The sequence below is a fragment of the Diorhabda carinulata genome, chromosome X (assembly GCF_026250575.1).
Source record: "Diorhabda carinulata isolate Delta chromosome X, icDioCari1.1, whole genome shotgun sequence".
Lineage (NCBI taxonomy): Eukaryota > Metazoa > Arthropoda > Insecta > Coleoptera > Chrysomelidae > Diorhabda > Diorhabda carinulata.
Window position 1 is genome coordinate 27,399,460 of NC_079472.1, and position 26,413 is coordinate 27,425,872.

The following is a 26,413-nucleotide window of genomic DNA, read 5'->3' on the forward strand; positions in this document are numbered from 1 at the left end:
AGCGGATTTTGAACTGCTGGGAACGTAAGATCCTACGAAAGATTTTTGGTCTTGTTTGCGAGAGCGGTGCATGGAGGATCTGGAGGAATGCTTAGCTGAGACAGATGTAAGACGAGTCAGATTTGGTGGTGTTCATCCGGGGCGCGCATCTGAGGTGGCTGAATACGTGGAGATGATTGGAGGACGTTGGAGGCAGCCGATTGTTGAGAAGGCCCTGGTTCTCAAAGGACTCTAGCACCAGTTAAGTAGAAGAATAGATCGATTGGAAGTTGAATCACTATTTGAAGTAAAATTTTATCAAAACAGAAAAATTGAGTTGTATGTGATAGCTAAAACCTAAATTGTGTATTCCTTTTTGGAGTACACTTGAGTGTTGGAGTGGTGTGAGGGTTACCACACATTGAAAAATGTTTCGACATGAAAAATCTTTTGTTAAAAGTTTAATTTCAATGTTTAAGCAAGAAACAAGGATAATTTGAAGTAAAAGATTTGTAAAACCTTCTTGTTCTTCATTAAGTTGCCACTGTTAACAATATGCTTTATTCGTATTATGAATTACTTGATTCCAATGTACTAATTATCAAGGCTTTTTCCATTAGATACTATTATAGTCCCTATATCTTTCCATTTGATGAAACAACATTCAACTAAATAGTGTTTTTTCCACTTGATTTCAATTTCCCTGCTGAAATGTTTTGCGTCCCTAGGAATAATTGAGATTTTTTTCAAATAATTAGATATAAAACTAATAAATTCAGGGTCTAAGATCATCTTTGACATTTCGATATTTCAAGTCTTTTATGGAGTCCCATTATTTCCTTTGCGAAAAACCTAAAATTTTCTCTATTATATCAATGTTGAACGTTTTCATCGTGAATATCGATTGATGATTCGTGTAGAGTATATGTAAAAAGTGCAATATGGATTATTAGTCCTGGGTACTATTCCTCACACTTCTTTCACAACAAAATTTGGCGTAATGTTAAATAGCAGTTAATATATTTGAGCGGTCAGATTGTTGATTGAAATTTCACGCGCCCCCTGACTCATTTTTTAGTTTAACATGATATTTATCTGTCCTATGAAAGCAGATCTCTACAGCGTAGCTCACCATCTTTCAGTAATTCTTTAAAATAATTGAGAGTCAAAGGTATGGTGCCATAATCACCATGGTGCGTTTACGAAAAATGCATCAAACAAGTGTTCGACACCCACTTGTCATATCTAACAGCTAGATGGCGCTCGTTTCATAGGAGAAAAAAGGTAACCCGTATGACTCGTGAACCCCAATAATGATGTTTCCGAGATAAGAACTTAAAAATATAATGAATCAGTCAAAAATGGAAAGTATTCAGAATTAAAAACAAATTGAGCTGTGACTGTTTTTATATTTTGAAAATAATTGATTAAAGACCTACAGCAACAATATCAATAGAATTATTACTTATCAACAAAGGACAAATTCCACAAAATCAAATCGTCCCTCTGGAGTGTACAAATATAGTTAAAAAATTTCTGCGTTGTTTGGAAAACCAAAAATGTTTATTGTATAAAAATTTTGAAACATTCTCATTGCAGTAATCCATCCATAAGATCCTTCCTGTTGGACAAACCGATCTATAATTAATGTATAACTCACGTCGAAAATCCAAAGTTTCACATAGTAAACGGCGTCAAATTATATATAAAACATCTGTTGCATACTCTCACAGGTTTAACATGCCCAAATTTCGGCAACGGAACGCTGTTCGAAGAGCACCGAGCACAAAAAACTTTGCCGCAGTTACGGCAGTGATGTCGACGTTTAACTACCGTGAAGTTTACTCCGCAGCTCATACATTTTGGAGCTTCGACGTCCGGTATCCAAATAGGAGGTTGCGAATAGGTAGACGGATCCAAATTGTGAATGTCCGGCTCGGTTCGTGAAATTTCGCGAGACTGCAAATTAGCTATATCTTCACGAAGCGAGGCATACCTGTAAAAAAAACAACCAATGAGAATCTATAAAAATATAAGTACAGATGTGAAATTATTATACAATCGTGAGCGAAAAAATCGACATACTCACGGTCAAAAGTCTCTAGAGAAAGATCTGTAGCTTCCATTCTTTTTCTGATTTTCGCATCTCTAGCGGTATAATGAGTGGTCTATATTGTTATTGTTATTTTGTTGGGAAGAAAAAAAATAAAAAATGTGAAGTAAAGCTTAAATTCATCAAGTAACCTATCAATATTCAGTGTTCTCGCCTGGCCTTAATAACAGTTTACAATCGCTTATTCTATAAATACTGCTCTACAGAACCTGCAGAATGTGGAGGGGCATTTTGTCCCGTATTAAAATTTCTTCTACGTATCGGTTCGTTGTTAAACTCTTGTTGCTTCCACTGAAATACCCGTCCAAACCATCCAGGAATCTCCTTCAAAAACCATGTTTTATTTTAGGCAACACTGCGCGAATGTTTCTCCAGGTCTTCTGTAGACTCGTCCTCTTCTATCGCTATCATGCAGATACACTCTGCTTTCGTCTGAGAAGAAGACGGTGCCCCAATGTTCGTCAGTTCAATTAAATCGTGGCAAATCGTGAGTGCTATTTTTTGGCTCAAGTATAGCTGCCTTAAACCTTCTCTTGTGCAGCTACTCCTGGTGTTTCTCTGAGCTTGAACATCAGCGAGGGCCGATTTCTCAGATATGTGCTGACAATTAATCGGTAATCTCCCTAGGATGAGTACCTTTTTCTTACGGAACCACGCCTTCGATGAAACTTACCAGCTTCTTGGTAACGACGGTAATCTCTAGAAACAGTAAACTGACTCATGTTAAGCGCACTGGCCACTTTTCTCAGACTTTGGCCTTGTCGAAATAGGATGACCGCTTGAGCAGATTTATCACTTGTTGGGTCTTGGTAGAATTATTGTTTGTTATTAACGGAGATGTGTATCAGTTAACATTTGATGGCTGATATTGATAGGTCAGTGAATAACCTTTTATATAAGTTAGTTACACCTAATTAGCATTATAGTAAACAAGCATAAAAAGGATGGTTACCAATCATAACTTATTGTTGGCCTGTGAGAGCAAGACAAATTACAATATGTTATATCATTTTAAAGCTTATGCCATTAGATTTAAAATTTTACCACGAAAAATACAATTTCGTGTTCAATTTTTCTGCCAGTGACTTGCGATTGCAGGGGTGTCGCCTGAGTGGATTTTTTTGCTCATGTGTATATATAATATTCTTTGCCAACTGTCAATTTCAATAGCTAAATAAAGTCAACAAACTCAATATTTAAGCCATTTGTCAATCTCAATGTTGTATTTCGGATCACATAAATTTAATAAAATTCGAGGCACCACAATTCTCCATCAATTAATTTCCCGATGATGAATGCATAATTCTCAGAAAACTCGGAATATATATTGAAAAGAGAAAAGCATTTTGCTGTTGTATTTCCACAGTCCCACAACATCCACGTTAATATTCAATTCATACAGTGGTTTCTAGGCGGAGTCATGAGTTTTAAGTGCGTGAAAATTTGGAAATCACTAAACAGCCCCAATTTTACATGGACTGAAACTTTTCATATATTGGGGAGCAAATTTTTAGTCCTTATGGAAAAATTATATTACTAAAACTAGCACCTAATGCTTTAACACATGAGTATCAACCGATATACACTTATCGAATAAAGTATGCACCACAACACCCAGATTTCACACAACTCGATTTTCCCATACTATCTAATACTCTTAAAATTATGCATTATATATTTTTGGAGTTTACTTATTTGACCACCATAGTGAAGAAATTATGTTTATCTGGTAGTACTGTAGCATTTTAAATGACCACCAATTGCATTTTTTTGGGTTTCCAAAACAATATACATATGAGAAATCCACAAGCAAAATATAAAGCATGAAAAAAAACCGGTGGGTAGATTTCGAGATTCCATTTATGAGCATAATTTTGTTTTCACTTGGTCTGAAGCTTATAGCCCCTTATTGGACAATTGTGGACTTTATCTGAATATTTTTTGACTCGAGTAATGAAATGGTTTAAAAGAAATTAAATTTAAAAAATTCACATTAGGAATTTTCACACATAATCTGCAATCCTTATAGATGACCGTTTTAATATTTAAAGTTATCTAAGTTATTTATACACAAAGAAGAAGGTATTTAGTTTAAATTATTCATGGAAAAAAACTAATTACATATTTTGCTCAAATTGCTTAGATTTCGTCTATCATTAATAACTTGTTCATGTACATATTGATAAATTTTTTTCATTGTACTTGAATCTCGAATTCAACAATTGTGGACTTTATCTGAATATTTTTTGACTCGAGTAATGAAATGGTTTAAAAGAAATTAAATTTAAAAAATTCACATTAGGAATTTTCACACATAATCTGCAATCCTTATAGATGACCGTTTTAATATTTAAAGTTATCTAAGTTATTTATACACAAAGAAGAAGGTATTTAGTTTAAATTATTCATGGAAAAAAACTAATTACATATTTTGCTCAAATTGCTTAGATTTCGTCTATCATTAATAACTTGTTCATGTACATATTGATAAATTTTTTTCATTGTACTTGAATCTCGAATTCAACAATTTTTGTTCATGTTTTTTGTTAATTGTTTTCATTGTATTGATCGCTTCATAATCTATTTTTAAAATACGAGGGTTGCTACTTAAGTTATGAGATGTGAATACGTCAAATCTGACTTTGTCGTCATAAAGTTTGACATTTGTAATGGTGAACATACTCAGAAGGTGTAATACGAGTGTTGTTTATAGATACAAGGTGGCGCAAAAAGATCGCATCAATTTCAAACCAATATAATTTGCTTACATACAAAATGTAGTTTGTAGTGAACTGATAACTTTTAGAAGATTACTTCAGACAGATGGCGTCCTTCCGAGTCGATACACATCAAAAGTCTTTCTTCGAAGTTTTCCATTACTTTTGACAATGTTTCGTTGGAAATAGCTGTGATTTCTCCCGGAATGCAGCTTCAGGTCTCCTCGGGTTTGTTTGTTGCAATAAACTTTACTTTTTAAGTTGCTCCACAAGAACAAATCACACACCTAGAGATCAGGGGAGCGTACAGGCCAGTGGATATCGCCGAAACGTGATATCAAATGTCGAGGACACATCCTTTGTGCAACTTCACATTATCGTATGGGCTGCAACTCCGTCTTGTTGGAACAACAGTTTGGTTTTGTTGAGCAATAAGGTTGCAAGTTGTAGCTGCAAAAAATTGCGTAGCATTGCAACATATCGTTCAGAGTTCACAGTTACAGTAACACCACTTTTTTCAAAAAAGTAAGGCCCAATGATTCCCTTTTCAAAACTCCACACCAAGCGGTGACTTTTGCACTGAGCAGTGGTTTTTGGTGCAATTATTTTGAGTTTTCTGCTGCCAAATAGCGCATAAATTTAATTTACATGAAGATTTGTTCGAGTTGGATAGTTTGACGAGACAAATTCAATCGAAGTTGTTCGCGCGCGAAGCAAATGGTCGCTTGGAATAGTTTGACATGTCGCCATCGCAACTTAGAACGGTCATTTTTAGAAAGTACACCATCATTTTTTGCCAGTAATCGAAAAAATCAGGGAAACCAATCGCAGAAGACAAATCATTTTCCACCACAACAATGCGAACTCTCACACATCAGTTCAAACAAAAACGTATTTGAACAGTCAAAACATCGAATTGATGGGTTATCCGCCGTACAGTTCTTGTTTGGCACCCAAGGGTTTCTTCTTATTCCCGCATATCAAAAATAAATTGCGGAATTATGAATATTATGAATATTTTATTATACAATTATATTTGCTTTTATTTGTTTATCTCAAAATTTATAGATCGAAGAGTTCATCATATTTTGGGAGTAATTATAAGATATAAAGATAATGAATTTCGTGTTACCATCCTGATCAATTAGTTAGGTTATTCTTCTTTTGCTATAACTTGACCTTTGACTATATATCAGTTATTAGATATTCTGGAATCTTCTAAATGTCCTAGAATAATCAAATTAGTTATAAAATCAATGTACGACATGGGAGAGAGAAGTTTACAGATAGATTTTAGCACGACTTTAGTATTTCGATAAGTTTTCTTTATCAGTAGATTCTATTGTGTTTATCTGCTACACACAAAAAAAATGAGGAAAAAAATTCCTTTCGCACCTGTAACTACTGAAATTACCTGTTTAAGTCCGATGATAATGAATTTAAATTTCTGTCTTCCTCTTGCTGTTGCCTTGGATGATTAGAGTACTCAGGTGACTCATCTTCGGAGTCTAAATGGAAATAAATATCTGAATCAAAAAGAGCTTCTTGTGCTAAAATATTGGGGTCTACTGAAAACTCGTTGTTATTTTCTATTACTTCACTTTCTGTTGGATGGTATTCGATATTATTATCTAGATTATTTGATTCCACGATTTTGGCTGGAGGGGGTTCTGCAGAAGTATCGGAAGCATTGATCAAGAACACAGATTTCAAAATATTTCGGAGATCACAAGCAAAATTCGTTTGAAGTTGATCAGCTACTCCCGCTATACAAACAAAGAGACGATGTAATAAATCTTCGCTTGATCTGAAACAAAATAATGAATTTTTACACATTTTTCTTAGATTATCTCATACGAATTAAAAATTAACCTGACAATGAGCTCTCAACTTACTTGTATTTAGCTCTAACTTCGTTTTTAGTAGCCAGCTCCGCAGCTTGCATTGCCATTGCGATTTCTTCATCGTCGGCGCATGTGCTGTTGAAAGAGGACGTTTCCGAACTTCCGGTACTCGAAAATCCATCATCTAGTGAATTTTTTGGTCCATTGTTACCTTTTCTCTTTCTGAGCGGTAGAGAAGATTTTGATAAGAGTTTCTCTGCTTGGTAACGGGATTTTTCAACACATGGGTCAGCTTTTGTAGATGTTCTATGACAATTACATACTGGGGACGAAGAGTTGCCAGCACAAGCACATCCATTTTTTGAATCATTGATGTCTAAACTAGGAGACCTAAACAGAATAAAAAATTTAGAATAGTCTCTGAAATTTTTAAGTTAATTCAATAACATATGGAAATCTAATTTGTATTTACTCGAAATGTGAAAATAATTATACGACTAGTCAAATTTTTATATGGGATTAACTAATTTTTATTGAGACTATTTTTGTTTGTGAAATATAAGATAGATTTTTTCCTTATTTGCATAAAACTTTTTGCAATAAACTGTAAAACAATTTAAACTTGACAAAGCTGTACACTTTTTAGTTCAAACTATGAGAATTGGGGAATGTTTTCAGAATATAAAAATAATAATTTTTGTTGATTAATTTTTAATTCCCTCACCAATTAATACGAATCCCTTGAATTTCCAAATGCATTAGTAGGAACAAAATAGACCAGAGTTGACAACTTTTGGAACAAAAAAATAGAAGTAGGATGAAACCTATTGGACAGGGAAGAGAAAATAACAATGAAAGGAAATATAACCTGAGAACTTGGTTATTGGAATTTTTCACATGAACTTTGATGTTATGTGAAAAAAGTGAATACAAAACTTGTAGATCTTATGATCACTTATAATTTTGCTGCTCAACTTTTTTTCATAGGATTTGTAGTTTTGCCGCAAGTCGAAATAAACTATTTTTTATAATAAAGTTCTACAATTTTCAATTCAAACTATGTGAATTTGGGAAGAAAACTTTTTAGAACACTAAAATTATTTACAATATATGTTCATTACTCTTGTATCCTCTCACAAATTAATAGAATAATTAATAATAGGTATAAGTGAAAACATAAATTAACTAGATCATAATATGTATGTCAGAGCATAAGCTCCTTTCATTTGAATCTGTTCTTTCTTCTACTTGTTCCTTCTTTCCTAATTTGCCATCTGTGTTCCTATTTCACTTTATTTTTTTCTGCAGTTCTACAGCAGCTGTCAGATGGGAGTTCCAACCACTAACACCGGACTTTAGAAAATACGAATTTACGAGGAAACTCAATACAAAATTTGCTTAAAACAAAAAGGATAAAGATAACTGGTATTCATGTAAGCATGATATAAAAAGCTTGGAAAACCTACCAGCGAATATAATGAATAAAATCACCACAAATTTACTAAACTTTACTTTTATCTGGAGTGTAGATAGGTAGAGAAAGAAATCGAATCGATTTCGAGGTTTTATTGAGTATCGAGTAGGAGGTCGATAACAAATTATTTTCTTCTAAAAACTCAGCCGTTAGAAGAAATGAATCAGAACTGACTACTTTGTCGCAATACGTGAACAAATGAATATTCAAAATGTTTGAAGAAAAAAGTTGAATAGCATGTTACAAAAGCAAAATAATAAGATTTTATTTTGATACAATTAGCTTAACAAGCCCCTTTAGAAACATAAAAAATTCAAACAATATGTGATGTTAAATTATAGACAAACTAGGTGTTTTTTTGAATTTCCGAATGTTCACTTTTTTGGATAATAGGTATTTCTCAAATGACCAATTCAAATATGGACATAATCAAATAATGTTCACTCACCTCTCTAAACTAGCAGTTTCAGTCGATACTCCAGAATCGTTTGGAGATCCCAACTCTACAGTAATTTTTCCACTCTCCTCCCCCTGAGTGTTCAAAATTGAAGAAAGTGTGGCAGCAGCTACTGAAATGATCTCCAAACAATCATGCTCAGGGGGAGAATCGTGATTAGATACTAACGAATGAGCCCTTATATTAGCGGCGATCATGGTGTTTTGGATGGCATTTTGAGGAAATAAATAACCGGATGTAGAAGGTCCTTTATCCATATGATCAGTTTCTTGTTTGGTACATTTACTACTAGAACCCGCGTTATAACGGTCACTTTTCGTATAATTATCAACGGAATATTGTCCTAGGGTATAATCGGTATAAAAAGGAGAAATGAATTCCAAAAGGTCATTATTCACTCCCAGTTCGCTCACTGATTTAACATCTTCAATTTGTTCATTATCACATAACAATTTTTCTAATCTATAAAGTTCTAATTTATTTAAAGTAAAAAGTAACTCGCGAATTTTGTGCAATAATGTCCTAAATGGTCTGAACATCTCGCTCATTTCCTCGATCGGTTTATCTATACAAAGAGGTCCGTTGGGAAATATCAACAACCCACTTACTATAGCTAAACGAGGTATTGTAAACATTAAAGCTGGATCACAGTCATCTACCATTTCTTGCGTTAACAATGACATTTTAAGCGCCCTCTGTAAAGTCTCTGAAAACAAAACACCAATTAATTCTTGCAGCTCGTATTCCTGCGTCGATTTTACGGGAACCATGGCGCTAACGTAGGCGAACTCAAATTCCGCAAAGAGTCTATCAAATATTTTCAAACTTTCTAAAAGAACTTCGGTCACTAATTCGTTGGAATCTAGTTTAATTGGTCCGTTTGGTGTGTTGTTACGTAAACAAGTATCTCGGAGGAGGTTCCGTACGTTTTCTAATCCCCTAGTTACTGCTTTGGCTAACGGTCGCATGGCGTTACTCTCAAATTCCCGATTCATGATGGAGGAACCAGCTGCCAAGCACTGAAATGTGAATAAATTCAATTTTAGAGTTATTATGTGAGTAGCATGTGAAAAAAACCTAAGATAGGTCGATTTTTATACTTAAATTGACAATTTACAATGTGAAAATATTATCCCCCTCTAGAACCCCCTCTGAATTATAAGCACCTTCTCGGAAATTTTAAATAAAAAAAGGAGTCGTGTTACACCTTGTTGAAAAAGGATTTTAGTCCTCTCTCTGCATTATAAAGTTTTCTAAACTTGGTGCAATCATAACTGAGAAAATTAATTTTTATGATGTAAAATTTTCATGCGTCAAATTTTTATGTTCTTTAGTCCACTGCAATTTTATTTTGACGTTCTAAATGAGGGTTTTTTACTGTCAACCTTCTAAAAAGACCAGCTTTTCTCAATCTCCTTTTCACTGTAGAAGTACTCAAAGGCAGATTTCTAGATTCATTGATCTGAGCTGCTATCTCAGGACCCGTGAGTCGTCAATACGTTTATATTAAGCAGTTGTGGTTTTTAGAAGCCGCCTATTTCTAACGCCAAAGCTCCTGGTGGATCCATATTTTTTCAAGTTGTAGTCCATGATATATCAAGGTATTTTTAATTCAGCGGCGATAGTACAGCTACTTTTGCCTAGATTATGAGGACTTGCGATTAATGCACGAGTTTCAACCGATATTTTTTGGTTTTACCCATTTGAAAACTGACAAGTCGGAATTTGGGACAACGAAAACAATTCGTATAAGAACTTCACAAAAAGATTTCTTGATCCAAAAAGTATGAATAACAGCACGTTGTTGTGTCTCACATGAATAATTGGGACTAAACAACAATCATAAACACCGAAGAAATAATTCACATTGAAGTACTTGCAAGTTTTAACTTGTCGCACTCACCGACAAAATATAAACATGCGCTCGTATAAAGTAAACAAATAATTTATCTATTTAATCATAAGGCTACTGATAATCAACATTTATTTACAAAAGTGGCGCTAATTGTCGTATGGCACCTTGTTGGAAAGGGATTTGAGTCCTCTATTCATGATTATAAAGTTTTCTAAAGTCTCATAACTGAGAAAATTAATTTTTTAAATGAAAAATTTTGTAATGTCTTTATTACAAAACGTATTTAGAATATATTATTCTCCAATGTACTTCACAATTAAATTAAATGTTCAAAATAGTCACCATTCATTTCTTGACAATAACCGAGGCGATATTGGAATTCTCGTACAACATTTTGTATGAGCTGGTTATTTTATTAATTTCTTTCGTTATCCTAACTTTTAAATCAGAAATATTGTCTGGTCTATTAAAGTATCCTTTAGAATTTAAATAAACCCATAAGAAGTGATCGAGAGGTGTCAAATGGGGGAATATAGCCGACCATTCGATCGTTCCACGTCTTTAAATAATTTCTAATTGTATTTATTATTATTAACATCAGGAAAATGTCTTTGTAATGTAGGCAGTAAGAAGTTAATCAAAAAATATAGATAAACCACACCATTAACAGTTCGCTGAAAAAAGTAAGGGCTAATAATTTTATTGTTAATGACACCTGCCCAAACGTTCACTTTTCTAAGATATTGAGTGTGAGCCTCACACATCCAGTGAGAATTTTCTCTGCTTCAATATCCAAAGTTCTGTTTGCTAAGCGTTCCGTCTAAATGAAACGTCGCTTCATCAGAAAAAACTATGTAGCGGATTCCATCAGGAGACCTGATGGATATGTGGGACTCCCGTAGCCTACTCACTAAACCGCCATCTTCTGTCATCTCCGTCCAACCAGAGACTATTGTGATATTATTTCCGTGTATGTTCCATTCGTTACGTTTCTGTGATATCGTCATACCAGGCAATCGCGTACATTCTTTTGCCTAATATTTCTCTTTGTATAGGTAGCAAACAGTTGCCAACATTCTACCTTGTGTATTAACACCTGGACGATATTATCAGGGTTTATGCTGCTCCTCTACTTCCTTTATCAAATCCCTCCACAGTTGTTGCACACGAAGAACGTGTGTTCGGCATCATCTGAATCGTGTTCAGAATATGTACATTCAGGTGTTTGTACTTTCTTTATTTTGTGGAGATACCAGCGGAAGTAGCCGTGTCCCGTTAGAAGCTGTGTAATGTAGAACAGCACATCTCCGAACTTCCATTTGGTCCACAGTCTAAGATCTTTTAATAGTCGTCGTGTCCATTTAGGCTAGTTGCCACATCCTGTCGTGTTATATCTTAGCTACTTCTGTATATCCTCTTACGCTCGAAAGCCAGAGGGTCCACCGGAATTATACCATCACCACTAGTTCCTGAACATTACCATCATTGGCTAGTCAATTATTTATTCTTATTCCAGTTGAAAATATCAGTCTTTCATTAATTATTATCAGAAAATACACGAAAGCAAATTAAATATTGTAAATTATTGTGATAGGTAATGTAAAGATAAAACTTTGGTAAACATCTCGCTAGTATACGAATCTCTTATATTGATTAATTTTAAACGGTTATTGAAAATTAGCTGATGTATACAAAATAATTATACAAAAAAGGTGTTAATGACCTAGCGAAACATCCATTTGATTTTTTGCCAAGACAACAATATCAATGACCTCTACGAGATGTCATGTATTCATATTTAGAATCGGCTGATTTAATCTGTTTTGTTTTACATTGTTTATCACATAAATTAACTGCGTGGTAATTATAAAATATTCATCTTAAGATTCTATCATTCATTATAAAATAGAGATTATTCATACAAAATATATTGTACCCTAGTTAAATTATCCAGTTAAGGGTCATGCTATTCTTCTTTTAAAGTGTGTACACACTAGTAGATATGTTGCGCTATTTGTCTTTAGGCCGTCTAGACTATAATGTGCAGATTTTGACGAGACAAAGAATTTCTCACCAGTGTCATCTTCGCTGTCCACTATGGAGGACATTGGATTGTGCGGAATTAGTTTCTTGCTTAGCGATAATTAACAGTGAAAGAAAGCGAAAACGTAAACGTTGGAGGACGGACGCGAGAAGTGTTAACAGAAGGATCTACGTTCAAGTCTGTATTCCGACTGCCCTTTAATTCGTACGCTTGTAGCAGGAATTGCAAATACTCGTACGCAAACCACGAGGACTTTTTCGGAGATGATCGGAATCGTTTTTTCCGCTCCCCGTTGAACGAATTATGAATTTTCTTTTCAACTACCACTACTGCCACATTGTGCTTTGCAGCCAGCGATACCAGGTCCAATTTCCTTTTTATCAGGTTTTTGTAGTCGGGTAACACCCCACAAATAATGATGAGATGCTTGGAATTCTTCAATGAGTCTTAAAACCTACTCGTTCGACCACATCTTCACAAAGCTCTATAAATACAAAAAACATATCTTCACAATACAAAAAATAAAGAACCACACTAAGTCGAACCACGCCACTTGGTAACTGGAGACAGACTGGGACGTATCGTCTCTAAACTCCGATTGACGTCCATACTGTCAAAATGTTGGGCAACATGTCTAACGTTGTAAGTCTCCCATTCCTGTCGGGAAACCCTAGACTTGCGATTTTTGGTCTCGCAATAGGCCCTTAGACGGGGATTGGTCTATAAACATGTCTACTTAGACAACCTTAGTCACGTCTCTGAGATCAAAATCGCGCAACGTGTCTACTAGTGTGTACAAGCCTTTATATACAGTTTCTGAACGTAAGTTATTCTTCTTTTCTCCGTTACTCATCTGTACGATTATGTAGTTATCAAATCTTCTGGAGTAATCATAACATTTGCGAACTGAAGAATAAAAATAAGATCGACTATAAAAGTAGCACGTGACAAGCAATAGTCCAGTGATTAGTGAAACGTTTCAACAGTGAAAGTTTGTTATCATAAATTTCAATTAACTTTTGGATTTCTCGAAAAAGTAATTTTAATATGGATACAATACAAATATACTGGTTTTGGTGTACCTTCAACATTGCAGTTCCACTTATCAGAAAAAGGGAAACAAGCAAGTTGAATGTAAACCAGATATAAAGAGACTTCATGAATAAGTCAGTTTTCTAGAAGATACTATTTAATTAGACATCTAAATCAAAGCACTCCAAAGAATTATGTAAAAATAATAGTAGCTACGAAAGTTGGTGATTTTTAACGTAAGGCGTTAATTCCTCACGCACATGTATCTTAGGAATATGAGGATCAACATTGTAGAGATATTTACAAAAGTAGCAGTAATTGTCGATATTTCAAAAAAGATGCAAATAAAAATTTGCAAGAGGTTGACGAACCGTCATCGACGTGTTCTGTGGCTTCGGTAGAATCATCAAACACCCCCTTTCGTTATACAAATTGTTCAAACAATAATATTAATATAAATTTTTGTAACCAAATAAGAAGAATTGCGGTAGGTATGTAAATAATATATAATAAACTGTTAATATGAAAATATGTAAATTTGAAAAAAAAATTGTAGGGATCGTGGAAAAAATATTGTACATAACTCGCCGCAAAGTGATAAACATACTCGCGTAAGTTTCTCCTGCTGCCCCATAAACATTCCCACATGTGTGTTAAATGTCGCTCACTGCGCACTTTATGTATATGATAGCAATATGTTAAAACATTTTTTGAATAATATCTTTATCGCAGAAACACAGAAGCGTTTTTTTTTCTAAAAAATTCTGGAAAGGTTGGGAATAAAGAAATGAGGAAGCAAAATAGTAGTGAAAGTAGTCTGTAATGAAAATATATGGTATTGTTACGAACTCGTCCACGACATAGGTCGTGAATCCAGTCCTGTCCTGTTATAATGGAATTCTAAAATTTGGCGAATTCACGGCGCCTTCGATATGCATTTTATAAGAAGCGGAGAATTGTTTGTTATTTTTTTAAAATTAATTTTTAGGAAGGTCTTTTTATTTGTTTCTTTTCTCTCTAGAACTCTAGAAATGTCGCTACTGATAAAAAATCAAGCCTTTTGTTAGTTTATAATTAAAAGTCATAATGAACGGAACGATATACAAAAGTAGCCGGCGATTTGAATAAATTATATAAGTTAGTTGTGTCCAGTGTAAGTGTTTACACGAATTAAGAAATAGTATAAATAAATAAGAAAAGCATGAGAATGCTAAATAATAATCATCAATAGAATTGATGATTTCGATAAGTAAATTTGATGTTTGTTGATGAAGTTCTACAAATTTTCAAGACATCCTGGAAAATAGTCTAATATGAATGAGTTTGACATGATAAAAGAAATTATATATAATGTAATTTATATCAGAAGAATAATACAAAAGAAAGTGATGAATGTTTTACCTCTGCTCCAAACCACAACTGGCCCGCCAAATTTTCTTGTAGAACATCTTCAGGAAACTTCACCCTAAAATCTCGATTGGCCCGTTCGTTTCCTATGAGCACGTCCATGATTGCGTTAGTAATAGTAAGAACTTTGTCTTGAGCTTGTCGTAACTGGCTCACCAATGTCGTGCACCTATCGGGATCTTTTCTTCCATCAAAGCTATCTAATTCGTTGGCTACTATATTTAAATCCTCGTCGGCATAGAAGAACTGTGCCAATAGAGATTTGTCGTCTTTCTGTAAAATTGAAAAGTTGATAAGTAATAAGTAGTATGGGAAACTATGACTATTTTCGCATATACAGGGTGTCACACATAATAACCGACACAGTACAGATCTGTGTAGTAGAGACCACAATATGAGATTGGGGGCAATTTACCTCTATACCAAGTTGAATTCCTGAGTTATAGGGCTAAAAATTTACAAAAAAATCAAATTCTTTGCAAACCTTTAAGTTAAAAATACCAAATTTTGTACTTTAAATCAGACTACTAAGGGCATAAAGTAATGACGATCAAACCAGTCTGAGGAATTAATTAGTGATCTAAGCTTAAAATTTCACAGGAATATTTTTATCTGTCAGCTAATTTGAAAAATTTTATTTTCATACCACGAATAGTTTAATTTTTAAACTTTTTATGCTCTTATAATTTGTCATAAGCTTAATATATAAGTCGTATAATCAAAGACATATTTCAACAATGTTATTTAGAAAGTTACAAAAAAGTTAAGTTGGCTATGAATTTTTTCATCACATTAGACAATATTTTTTATTCAGTTCTTCTAGTAATCAAATTGTTATAATTTCTAAGGAGAAACATTTTCCAATGTTGAGAGAAGGGCTCTAGAAACAGGAAATTTTACAGAGTTAATCGAGAACGTCCTATTCAAATGAGTGTGTGAGATGTACTAGCACTAGAACATTATTTAGACAAAGCGACACAACAAGATCATCTGTAGACCAAACTATCAGACATAATTTATTGCTCCATACATATCATGCCTAAAAAGTGCAAGAATTGTAACCTTAAGTCTTGATTCAGCGAATGAATTTCTGTCGATTTATTTTACGTCTTGATATTCACTTTCAAAATAAAATTCTTTTTATTGACGAGGCTCTTAGGGGTATTACAAATATGTATAAGTATCATTAGTATTCAGTTGAAAACCCTCATGTAATAACTGTTCGACATCTCCAAGGTGAGTTTGAGATGGACTTATCGATCATTATTTGATTGGGACCAGTTATTTCACCAAACCGATTAACTGGCGAAACTTATTTACAGTTAACTAAGAATTTCTGGAACCGTTGGCGATATTCGTAGTGAATACACTGTTTACACCAACACTACTCGGATACTAAGAATTATACTGTCTGACGCGCGTTTCGATAACCAAGTTATCGTTTTCAGAGGCTGAAGGTAAACTCAGTTTATGGTTATCGAAACGCGCATCAGACAGTGTAATTGTGAGTGTTGGTGTAGTGGTGGTGTAAACAGGGTATTCAGTATTATTTAGAGTTTCTTAAAAATTCTTTTCCAGATTGCCACTCTGGATAAAGTTCTAGTGCTAATATGTCGTTGATCGTCAATGGTATCAAAAATAAATTTCTCATTTCTTACCCATTTCGACTTTTCTTTGAAAATGACAGTCTTTTTTTTGCCCGCAATCGTCATATAATGATTTCCCCTTCACATCTCTGCTCTGTGTCGGTTTTTATGCGAGACACACTGTATATTAAATGCTCATATTTTTCGTTTACTACATTTTTTTGACTGTGGATTTTTGCTTGTTGTATATTAATTCATGTTAAATATTTACATGAAATCGTGATTTTTTAATTATTCATGATTAATGATACATAAATAGAACACTCATCGAAAAGAATTACATATTTTTATAAAAGTGTTAATCATACTGATGTGATTGATTTGTTTTCCAAATATTATATCTGTAAACAGCGTTATAATAATTATAATATAATTATTTAAGGCATGTGCTTCAAACATATCAACTCAAGTAACAGATGTTACTCCTCCATGAAACCCAACAACTACAACCAGCCAACCTGCTGTAAATTAGCAACTGGACAAAAACAGCATTTCCAACAATATCAAATAACAGATACTTTGATGAAACACATAGTAATAAAAAAACCATAGAAAGTACGTCTATAGTTCCACAAACATCATCCTTGATTGTTACAAATATCTAAAACCCAATAAGCAAAGCAGCTTCAAGAAGAAATATCACCTCCTTCTGACACTACCATATCTTACATCAACTTTACTAAACCAGAAGCAAAACCCAAAAAAGCTGAATCCACTTCTAAACCAACCTAACCTAATTATCACCTCTTATTTTATTAGGCGATTTCAATAGCCACAATCCTATATGGGGATCAACAGGGTTGCAAAGAAATTGATTTTTTTCTTAATTTTGGGGCCTACTTTGAGACACTATTACTCCTCAGAAAGAGGTAAATTGCCCGCAATCGTCGTATGATCTCTTCTATACGCCTCTGCTCTGTGTCGGTTCTTATGCGAGACACTCCTGTATATTAAATACTCATCTTTTTCGTTTATTAAATTTTTTCACTATGGATTACTGCTAATGTTTCATCATCTCTATTCTATTCCAAATTGTATATGAAATCATGTTAAATATTTACATGAAATCTGGATTTTTGAATTATTCATGATACATAAAAAGAACATTCATTGAAAAGAATTATATATTTTGCTCTAATTGTTTATCATTCTGATGTGATTGATTTGTTATTGTTAATATTACATCTGTAAACAGCATCATAATATTTATAAGGTATCTCTATATCATAACATTAGTTATTTTTTCTTTTTCTGAAGTGTTACAACCTCAGCAGAATAATTTGGAGGACACCTCTAAATAAAGACATTTGGAATGTTCAGTTGACATTGTCAAAAAACATATTAAAAAACGATAATTAATAAAGATAATAAAATTTTAATACTAAAGAACATAAATAGTAGAGTATATACTGCAATGTGACCAATGAAAACGGCCACAGTTAAATGATCCAACAACAAAAGTAGTGAGGAATAGTTCTTCAATCAGTAATATAGACAGTAAAAATAGTCATAGTTGATGTGAAGTCATGATATTGGATATAATGTTACATATTTTCAGTTTGATTTTGTATCTTTGTTAAAAATCATTAAGTTGCAGTTATCCCTACTAAGTTTATTTGAAGTAATCTTATATACTATAACCTATTTTGTTTATAATTTTTTATGCATATTGTTGATTAATATATTTGTTTTTTCCTTTCATCTTTTCAAATATTTCATAACAGATTCATTGTTTTTTTAGTGCCTATTTTGTTCTTTCAATAGCTTTATCAGCTAAACCAATAGTTACATTTTTTGTAAGGTTAATTTCTAGATTAAAATATATCACTCTGTATATTATAACCTAATTTATAATAGTGAGTTCTGGTATCTGGTCGATTAATTGTCTTGTTAGTCTTTGCTTCCTGGTGTACCCAAAAGATATGTATAGTTGAACGATTTGATTTCATTTGTTTTTCTCAATTCAACCTTGAATAAATTCTTCAACTGAAACTGAGCTTATTGTTAATTCTACTGGTATCCTTATTGAAATATAGGTGAATTTAACATTTCTCTTGATATAGGGTATAACAAAATATAAAACCTTGGTATATTTAGTCAGAATAATAATGCTTAAATTACATAACTACGAATTATTGTCTTATTCTAGATATAAATTTTAATTAAATATTGAATTTCAATTTGGTCTTTGTTTTCATACAAAATATTGATAGTTGACAGTGGACTTGAAAACAAGGTCGCGGGATTTTTTTATGTAGATGAAATCACAGCAGTAAATGGAATTAAATTACTTTGTTGACAAAATTGTTACCTTTTTAAAATCATTAAGAACTATATCCTCCTGATAATATGATGTTCGGAAAATGTAGAAACTATTTTAAGTTTTAATAGTTCATTTGAATGATATACTGACTTTAAAGAACAAATCCCATTTACAAAACTGTTTGAGAACTTTGAGGATATTTTCCAACATTTTCTAACACAAAAACGTACTACTACTCTTTATACATACTAAGTCTATTGGAAGAATATATTATGATGCACGATAATAGGTTCCAATCATAAAGATCTCACATTTGCTATTTATGTTTTCTGGTTGGTTGAGTCCTTCGAGATTAATTATGAAAATATTAAGGTTAATCCAAAATAAAATTAAACTGAAAAAATCAATCACATCATATGACTCATTTGGATTTATTCTACTAAACAGAAGTTATTTAGTAATACCACTGATAATAAAAATCTTTATGTGCCAAGATAGCTAGAACTTGGGATGTTTCCAGCACTGTGCCTCCAAGATTGTTAACATTGAAATGATCAACTATAGTTATGTACAAATTTTGCCAACAGCACGTATAATATTTTAAATTATTGTTCCAGAAAAATACCAATATTTTATTTTAACATTGATAATAATACATTGTAAATATGCATAATATGCATTATCATTATATGATAGAATATGTCAACAAAAATGAGTATATATTAAGTAATCTTCATATAAATTACATTTATTAAAATATTAATCCACAACATGATTTCCTTTCATTAATATTGAAAAATAATCCACAGAAATATTTTTATGGATAAGATCATGAGAATGTAAGATGTAAAGTTGAGATTTATTTTACTATACTTGAGTAGAAATTATTTTCAATGTACCTTGCCTAATAATTTTATATCTATATTAAGTGGTGGTGTTGTCAAGCCGGAACGCTCCGGAACGTCGTTCCGGTACTTCCTTTTTGGACAGAACGCGTTCCGGAACTAAAGATGATTTCTGATAACGAGAATTAGCTGATGTATTAAAAAGAATTGCTGATTTTTTTTCTAATTTTTGACTAATTTTTATATATATTATTATAAACAAGGGTTTGAACCGAACCCGAACCGGAACGAACTGGCTTGTTTTTCCGAACCGTGAACCGGAGTCCGGTACGTTTTTTTCTGCTGAACCATAACTCGAACCGAACCGAAACAAATACGTGAACCGGTTCAACGGGAATTAAACTTTATTTATAATAAACGTTAGAAGAAAAACATAAAATTTTAAAAAAGTAAAGATTTCATACATAAATTTTAATGCAAGCGGCCTACGGACCTACGTTACTCATCCCTGGTATAGTTTATTGCTATATCCAAATGAGACTGCAGCTAATGCTAAAAATTTTTAGTAAACATTTGTTGTGAACTAGAATTTCCAGATGTTGGTTTCCAGTATTGGTAGATGTTTTAAACTTTATTAGTTTATTAGAGTGATGCTAAGAAAAATGCCGACATTTCATCTGAAATGTGCATTGCTGGGAAATTCCCATCTTTGTAGTTTTTACATTTCCCACCCTTAGTGTAAGAATTTGAGTTTTTTTTAATCAGTGTCAAACCATCTTTGCGACAGCACATTTATAGAAAGTGGAAATTTTAGTTAGTGAATAAGTGCCACACAAAAGTATTGTATGCATTAAAACCTTTATTACATACAATGTAATAATAAGATTAATAAGTACTACTGTTAGCAAAATATTCTATGCAGGCTACCTAAGTCAAAGTTTCGATTAAAAAGTGTTAGTGTCAATTTCACATATTTCTAAGAACCTCTCGCTACAAGATTACGTGCGCGCTTCATGTATGTATCTAGTAGTTGCATTTTTCTATAATCTTTAATCTAATAAACTTAAAGTGTAAGTATAATTCATTTTCATTATTAATAAAAAAATGTCCGTTTTTTTCCTATTCAATAATAGTATTTATTTTCAGTAATTTCAACATGTGTGAAAAAACAGTAGCATCACCGATTTATTTAAAAAGAAACTAAAAACTAGCAGCGAGATGAGTCAATGACCCAGGAAAATGCAACATTGAGCCAAGTATCCAACACCAACTTCAATGCTGATCAACTGGAATTTGTTTGAACTTGCAGCCATAGCATCAACGTCAACGTCAACAAGTACTTATAATGATAACGATTCTGACGAAGTGTCATGGCCTAATATTTGGAGTGCGGAAATGTGGTTAGAAAAGAAAAGATTGTTTCCTTGGTTACTTTCCGAATCCGGAAAATTAGTTTGCTCTTTTTGTAACAAAATACAGCACTTAGGGGTATCTAAAACCCGTGGTGTAAATATTTCAAGGGAATGGAGTTCCACATCCGTTTCTTACTACGGTAAAGATAAAAAATCGCAGTTAACGTCATTAAGAAAAAAAATTTTTGAACACGCGAAAACAACAGAACAATAGAAAAAGGAATAGACAATTTAATTAAGAGCACGTCTTTAGTATTTAGAATTGCTTATCATTTAGCCATACACGATCAACCATATTCGAATTATTATAATTTATTGAAATTGCAAGAATTAAATGGAACAATTTTGGCACCTGGTTTACGGTCCAGACATACCTGCACAAATATAATTATTCATATATGAAATTAAGAATTTGTTCAGAAATTATTAAAACAAATGGAAAGACTTCGACTCTCATTGATGAATCTACAACATTAAGTAAAAAATCTACTCTAATTTTATTTTTAAAATTCGAAATAAATAAAATCAGCGAACCTCGATTCCTTTTTTTGATTTAATAGAATTGTCTGATCAAACAACATCCACCATTACAGAATACCTTCTAAGTAATTTGGAAAAATATGGCTTCGACGAGGAATGTTAGGAAAAAGGTCAGGAGCGGCTACAAAATTATTGAATAAATTATAAAAATAAACGATGCTGTCGCGGAAGTAAATGGTATTAACTATTTTCACATATTTATGGATAAATTATATACCATTTATCATCAATCTTCTAAAAATCAACGCGAACTAGAATCATGAGCAGAAAATTTGGGAGAAGAAATTAAAAAAATAGGACGTGTTTTAGGAATAAGGTGGATAGCTAGTTCATTCAGAACTGTTAATGCAGTTTGGCAAAATTTAAAATTTAAAAATTGCTGAACATTTTCATCAAGCCGCAACTGATGAAACTCTTTCAAAAACTGATCAGAGTGTATACATTGGTCTCAAAAAATATATCATGTCTAAACAGTTTATAATTAACTTGGCATTAATGTATGATGTTTTGTATGAACTTTCTATCTTGTCTGAAGCGTTACAGAACAGAAGTGTAACGATAGTATATGCAGACAAACTAATCCGTCAAACTATTCGCTATTTGGAAACACTAAAAGACGTTAAAAAAGGAAACAAACTGATAGAAGCATCAGAGGCTGTTCAAGTGATGAAATTAGGAACATTAACTTTAACAGATAATAAAAAAATTACTATTATTAAAAGAAATCAATTCCTTGTAAGTCTCATCAATAATATGACTAGAAGACTACATACAGAAAATGATTTGATCAGTGAATTTCGAGTACTAGATTCAACGCAGTGGCTAGCAGATATTGAAATTGGCTATGGAGAAAATGAAATCCAGTCATTATGCACCAGATTTAATTTAACATCACCGATGCAATGTATCAATGCGTTTAGAGATTATATTGATACTGGAGGCAAAGTAATTCCTGAAGATGTAGAAATCTTAATTTGATACATAAATCTTGTACCATGCAGTTTGGCAGAGTGAAAGGGTGGATTCAGTAAGATGAATATTATTTTAAATGAACATAGAAATAGAATATTAATTGAAAATCTAGCAAAAATTTTATTTATAAAAATGAATGGCTCACCACAACAATTATTTAAACCAGATGATTATGTAAAAACTTGGTTTAGGTCTCATCCTTCAGCTGATGACAACAAAACAAGGAAAACTCAACTACAAGATCCTGAACATAATCCTATTTGGAATATTTTATAAAAGCCATTGGTGTTTCCATGTTTTGTTAAAAATATTATATTAAATATAATTTTTATTAAATGTTCCTATTATTGTAATAAACTATCAGACATGTGTTTTAATAAGCAGAGACAAAAACTCGTTAGGTAAAAAAAATTCAACCCATTTTAAGTGTGAACATAATGCAAAACATAAAGTTGAAAAATAAAACTAGAAACAGTTTGATCCTAATGAATTTATTTTTACCTTTGTAAAAAGATAGATAAAATAGTACAAGCTATGAAAATTATTAGTTGCCAGAAAACTAATTTTTGCAAAACATACTTTATGGTGAGATAATAATATAGGTATATCTGAAATTTTTAAACACCTGATTATTTTAATCTAAACTGGGGATTCCACACATAACTTAAAATTGATTAAATTTATGCCCAGAATTTATTAGATATTGAAATGAAATTTCCTTAACTGATATTACTGTACCCATTAGTTATGAATAAAACTTGAATAATAGATAAGGAAAAAACATAAGCATACATAAATATCACACATTACCATTTTTTACAAGAAAAACCTGAATTGGAACATTAGTAAATAGAATGTTGCATTTTACAATTTCAACAGAATAAATTGTTATTGTTAATATATATATCCGGTATGAGAGAAAACTTGTTCTATCAAAAACAATACATGAAAGCGCAAAGATTTTCATAACAAAACTAAATAAAAATATACAGTTACCTTAGGTTTATACAGCCACTTTCTTATGGAATCCATAATAAACGAACCAAGTAAAACTCTAGATTAAAAATTGCACTAGCATATTCTTGAATTATAATGTATAAAATTTAATGTTGAATTAGAACACTGCAAAAAGAAACCATGTTGCAATTCTGGTTGTTATAAAGCACTTTTTCGTCACATTTCCAAGTGTTTCAACTTACGGCAAATACTACAAAATTCATTGTTTTTTAACGTGTTTTGTTCGACGTTTAAAACCATGTGGAATGTTTATAAAATAATCTGAATTTCAACAATAAGAACGGAGATATTAAATAAATGAGTCACAAAAGTAAAGTATCAAACTCTTTTGACAGTTTTGACATAGACTTTCAACTTTCAGCGTTGCCAGAGCTTCAATGACCTTTCAATAAAAATAATTTTTTTCTAAATTATTTACTTATACTAAATAATAAATATGAATCAATTCATAATTGTTTGGAAAACACATACTTTTCCATTAAATGGATAGTAAAAACTGATATATTATATACATTCATTATAATCGACAACGTTGTGTAAAAAGTAGTGCCCCTTTTAAGAGTGAGCCAAACTGCAATTTATTTGTCCTTCTTTTACATTTTCGGTATTTAGATATGTTACCCATACAAATGATAGTTATGAAATTAATTTCATACATGTAGCGCAAATCACGAATACATCATCCATTTTTGTAGGAAATATTTTGCTACCGACATCTCGTAACCGTTAGTAGAAGTATTATTCTATACTTTAGAGTTTACTACAATTAGTGGTGAGCATAGATAGATGAGGTCGTGTGAGTAGTACAATTCATCCATTTTTTATTTTATTTAAGATGTCTTGATTATTTGCGGCATATATTATGTTTTTATTAAAACTTATGATAATTAAAAACTAGTTCCACACAGTACTACGACTTTAAAGAGAAGTTGCTTGACATTTTGGATATAATGCTTTCAATTCTTTGTATATTAAAGAGTTGTAACTTAGTTGTAACCCTAAATAGTCGAACTACATACTACAGTTTTTAACTGTTTCCCCGTGATGTAAGATTTGTGAAATTGATTGTTTATTTTTATCATAATGTGGTTTTTATCACTCACAATAACTACGTTTAAAATTATTTTAGAGGACTAGATTATGATCTGATGTGATAAAGTATTGACAGACAGTTGTCAAATAAAATTTATGTTATTGTGTTTTATAACGGATTCAATTTAAATGTTATTTACAACTCATTTGGTGTCCATGTTCAATACGAACATAAGAAGGTGTTCTTCGAAATATTTGAATGCCTACAACTCCCTATTTAACGAAATGCAAAATTCTCGAGAACTTGAAAATACTCACATTGCTGATAAGGTGTCCAAGTTGAAACATAAAATAATGAAGAATATTTTTAATACCCAACAAGCTTTTGAAAAAAGCGATAAACCTGGTGAAGGGGTTTGTATGACAAAAAAATTTAAGCCCGTTGGAACGTTTAAATTGAAAGACTTTGGAGATGATTTGTAAATGTTTTCATTAAAAATGCTAAAAAGATTATAGCTTATTTTTTATTTAGATAGTTAACTGGAGTTGATGCGCTATTAAAAAATACATGTAGGGGAAGGGATTTATTAGGTATGGCTCTGATATAGGAGAGGGCTGGGGCTTTGGTGAATGGTATGGCGTTGTGTACTACAATAGGCTGAAAGGCGAAAGATAGGAAAACAGATGAAATGAAAGAAAAATGAAAAAGAAATAAACGCCCGACAAACAAACGGCTCTTCGCAAATACGGGTAGGCGAGTGGGGGGTACAGCTGCGGTTGTATTATTTCCTATGGTCAGCTATTTGACGGGTGAACCGAATCATCAAGTTTAATGAAAGTGTTGATAATAACTGGGCATAAAACATACAGAGTGTTCCGGAACTTGATGCAAAAAATTCGGAAGTGAGTAGATGACATGAGAATAATATTGTGACTCATACGACCCCTCGTTTCTGAATTATGGGCCTTTAAAGTTGCAAAATATATTTAAGTATGTTTTCTAAATTACACATTCGAACATTATGAATTTTTAATGGATAATTACATAATAAATAATTTTACACTAATATCTGAATGCCCAATAGTTAACAATACGTAGCTTTTACAAGAACACCCTGTACAATCTGAAGATAGCGAAAAAGAATTTTTTAATAGATTTTTCAACAAAAAGTTACTCATTGTTTAACTCGATGAAATTTATGGTAATTTAACGTTTTGAATATCTTGTACAAAAAGAATTAATTTTTCTTCAACACAAACTAATTCTTCTATCAAAACATAGACTCGGTTTTCCTTTCCTTGCAATTTTAGATTCAGTTCAATTTATTACCATCTGTCGCTCTTCAATTCTGGGTGACTAATGCCATTTCTATCTAGGAATGTATTTATTTCATTCAAGCACAAAACAAAACGTTTCAACCTAAGAAAAAGGAGGTTGGAATCCTGAGTCTCCATTACGTTTAACAATTCTTTAAACTGGCAATGGTAAAGTGCTTTTGACAAAGTGCCATTAACAATTTTGATTACCAAATTCATAACCTCAACTATTTTGGACGGAAGCTTGAATTTTCGTGTTTTATTCTGCTCTGAAGAATCGTTGTTTGCCCTTTATTTCTTCCTGTCATACTGCTGGCTTCATAAGTTGCTATTGAAACGATTGTACATTGATTTTTTATGTTCCATGACTCATCGATAGCAAGTGATAAGGCACAAGAAAGTTGAATATCTTCCACCTGCAAATATGTTACATTAGAAGACATTGTA

At 32.3% G+C, this 26,413-nt stretch overlaps 1 protein-coding gene across 2 annotated transcripts; it reads right to left on the minus strand.

The window, feature by feature from the left end:
• Positions 1 to 1,368: 1,368 nt before the first annotated feature.
• LOC130901240 (lateral signaling target protein 2 homolog) lies at positions 1,369 to 23,969 on the minus strand. Of its 2 annotated transcripts, XM_057812448.1 has the most exons (7): positions 23,800 to 23,969; positions 23,597 to 23,722; positions 14,917 to 15,195; positions 8,576 to 9,603; positions 6,705 to 7,043; positions 6,224 to 6,616; positions 1,369 to 1,975 (listed from the first exon to the last, which is right to left on the minus strand). In XM_057812448.1, exons 2-7 carry the CDS (start codon positions 23,630 to 23,632, stop codon positions 1,657 to 1,659), a joined length of 2,394 nt encoding a protein of 797 aa, XP_057668431.1. In that variant the 5' UTR covers positions 23,633 to 23,722; positions 23,800 to 23,969; the 3' UTR covers positions 1,369 to 1,656. The 2 variants fall into 2 exon arrangements, with proteins under 2 accessions (XP_057668431.1, XP_057668432.1); XM_057812449.1 differs by lacking the exon at positions 1,369 to 1,975 and adding an exon at positions 5,814 to 6,036 and having other exon boundaries at positions 23,597 to 23,945.
• Positions 23,970 to 26,413: the final 2,444 nt, after the last annotated feature.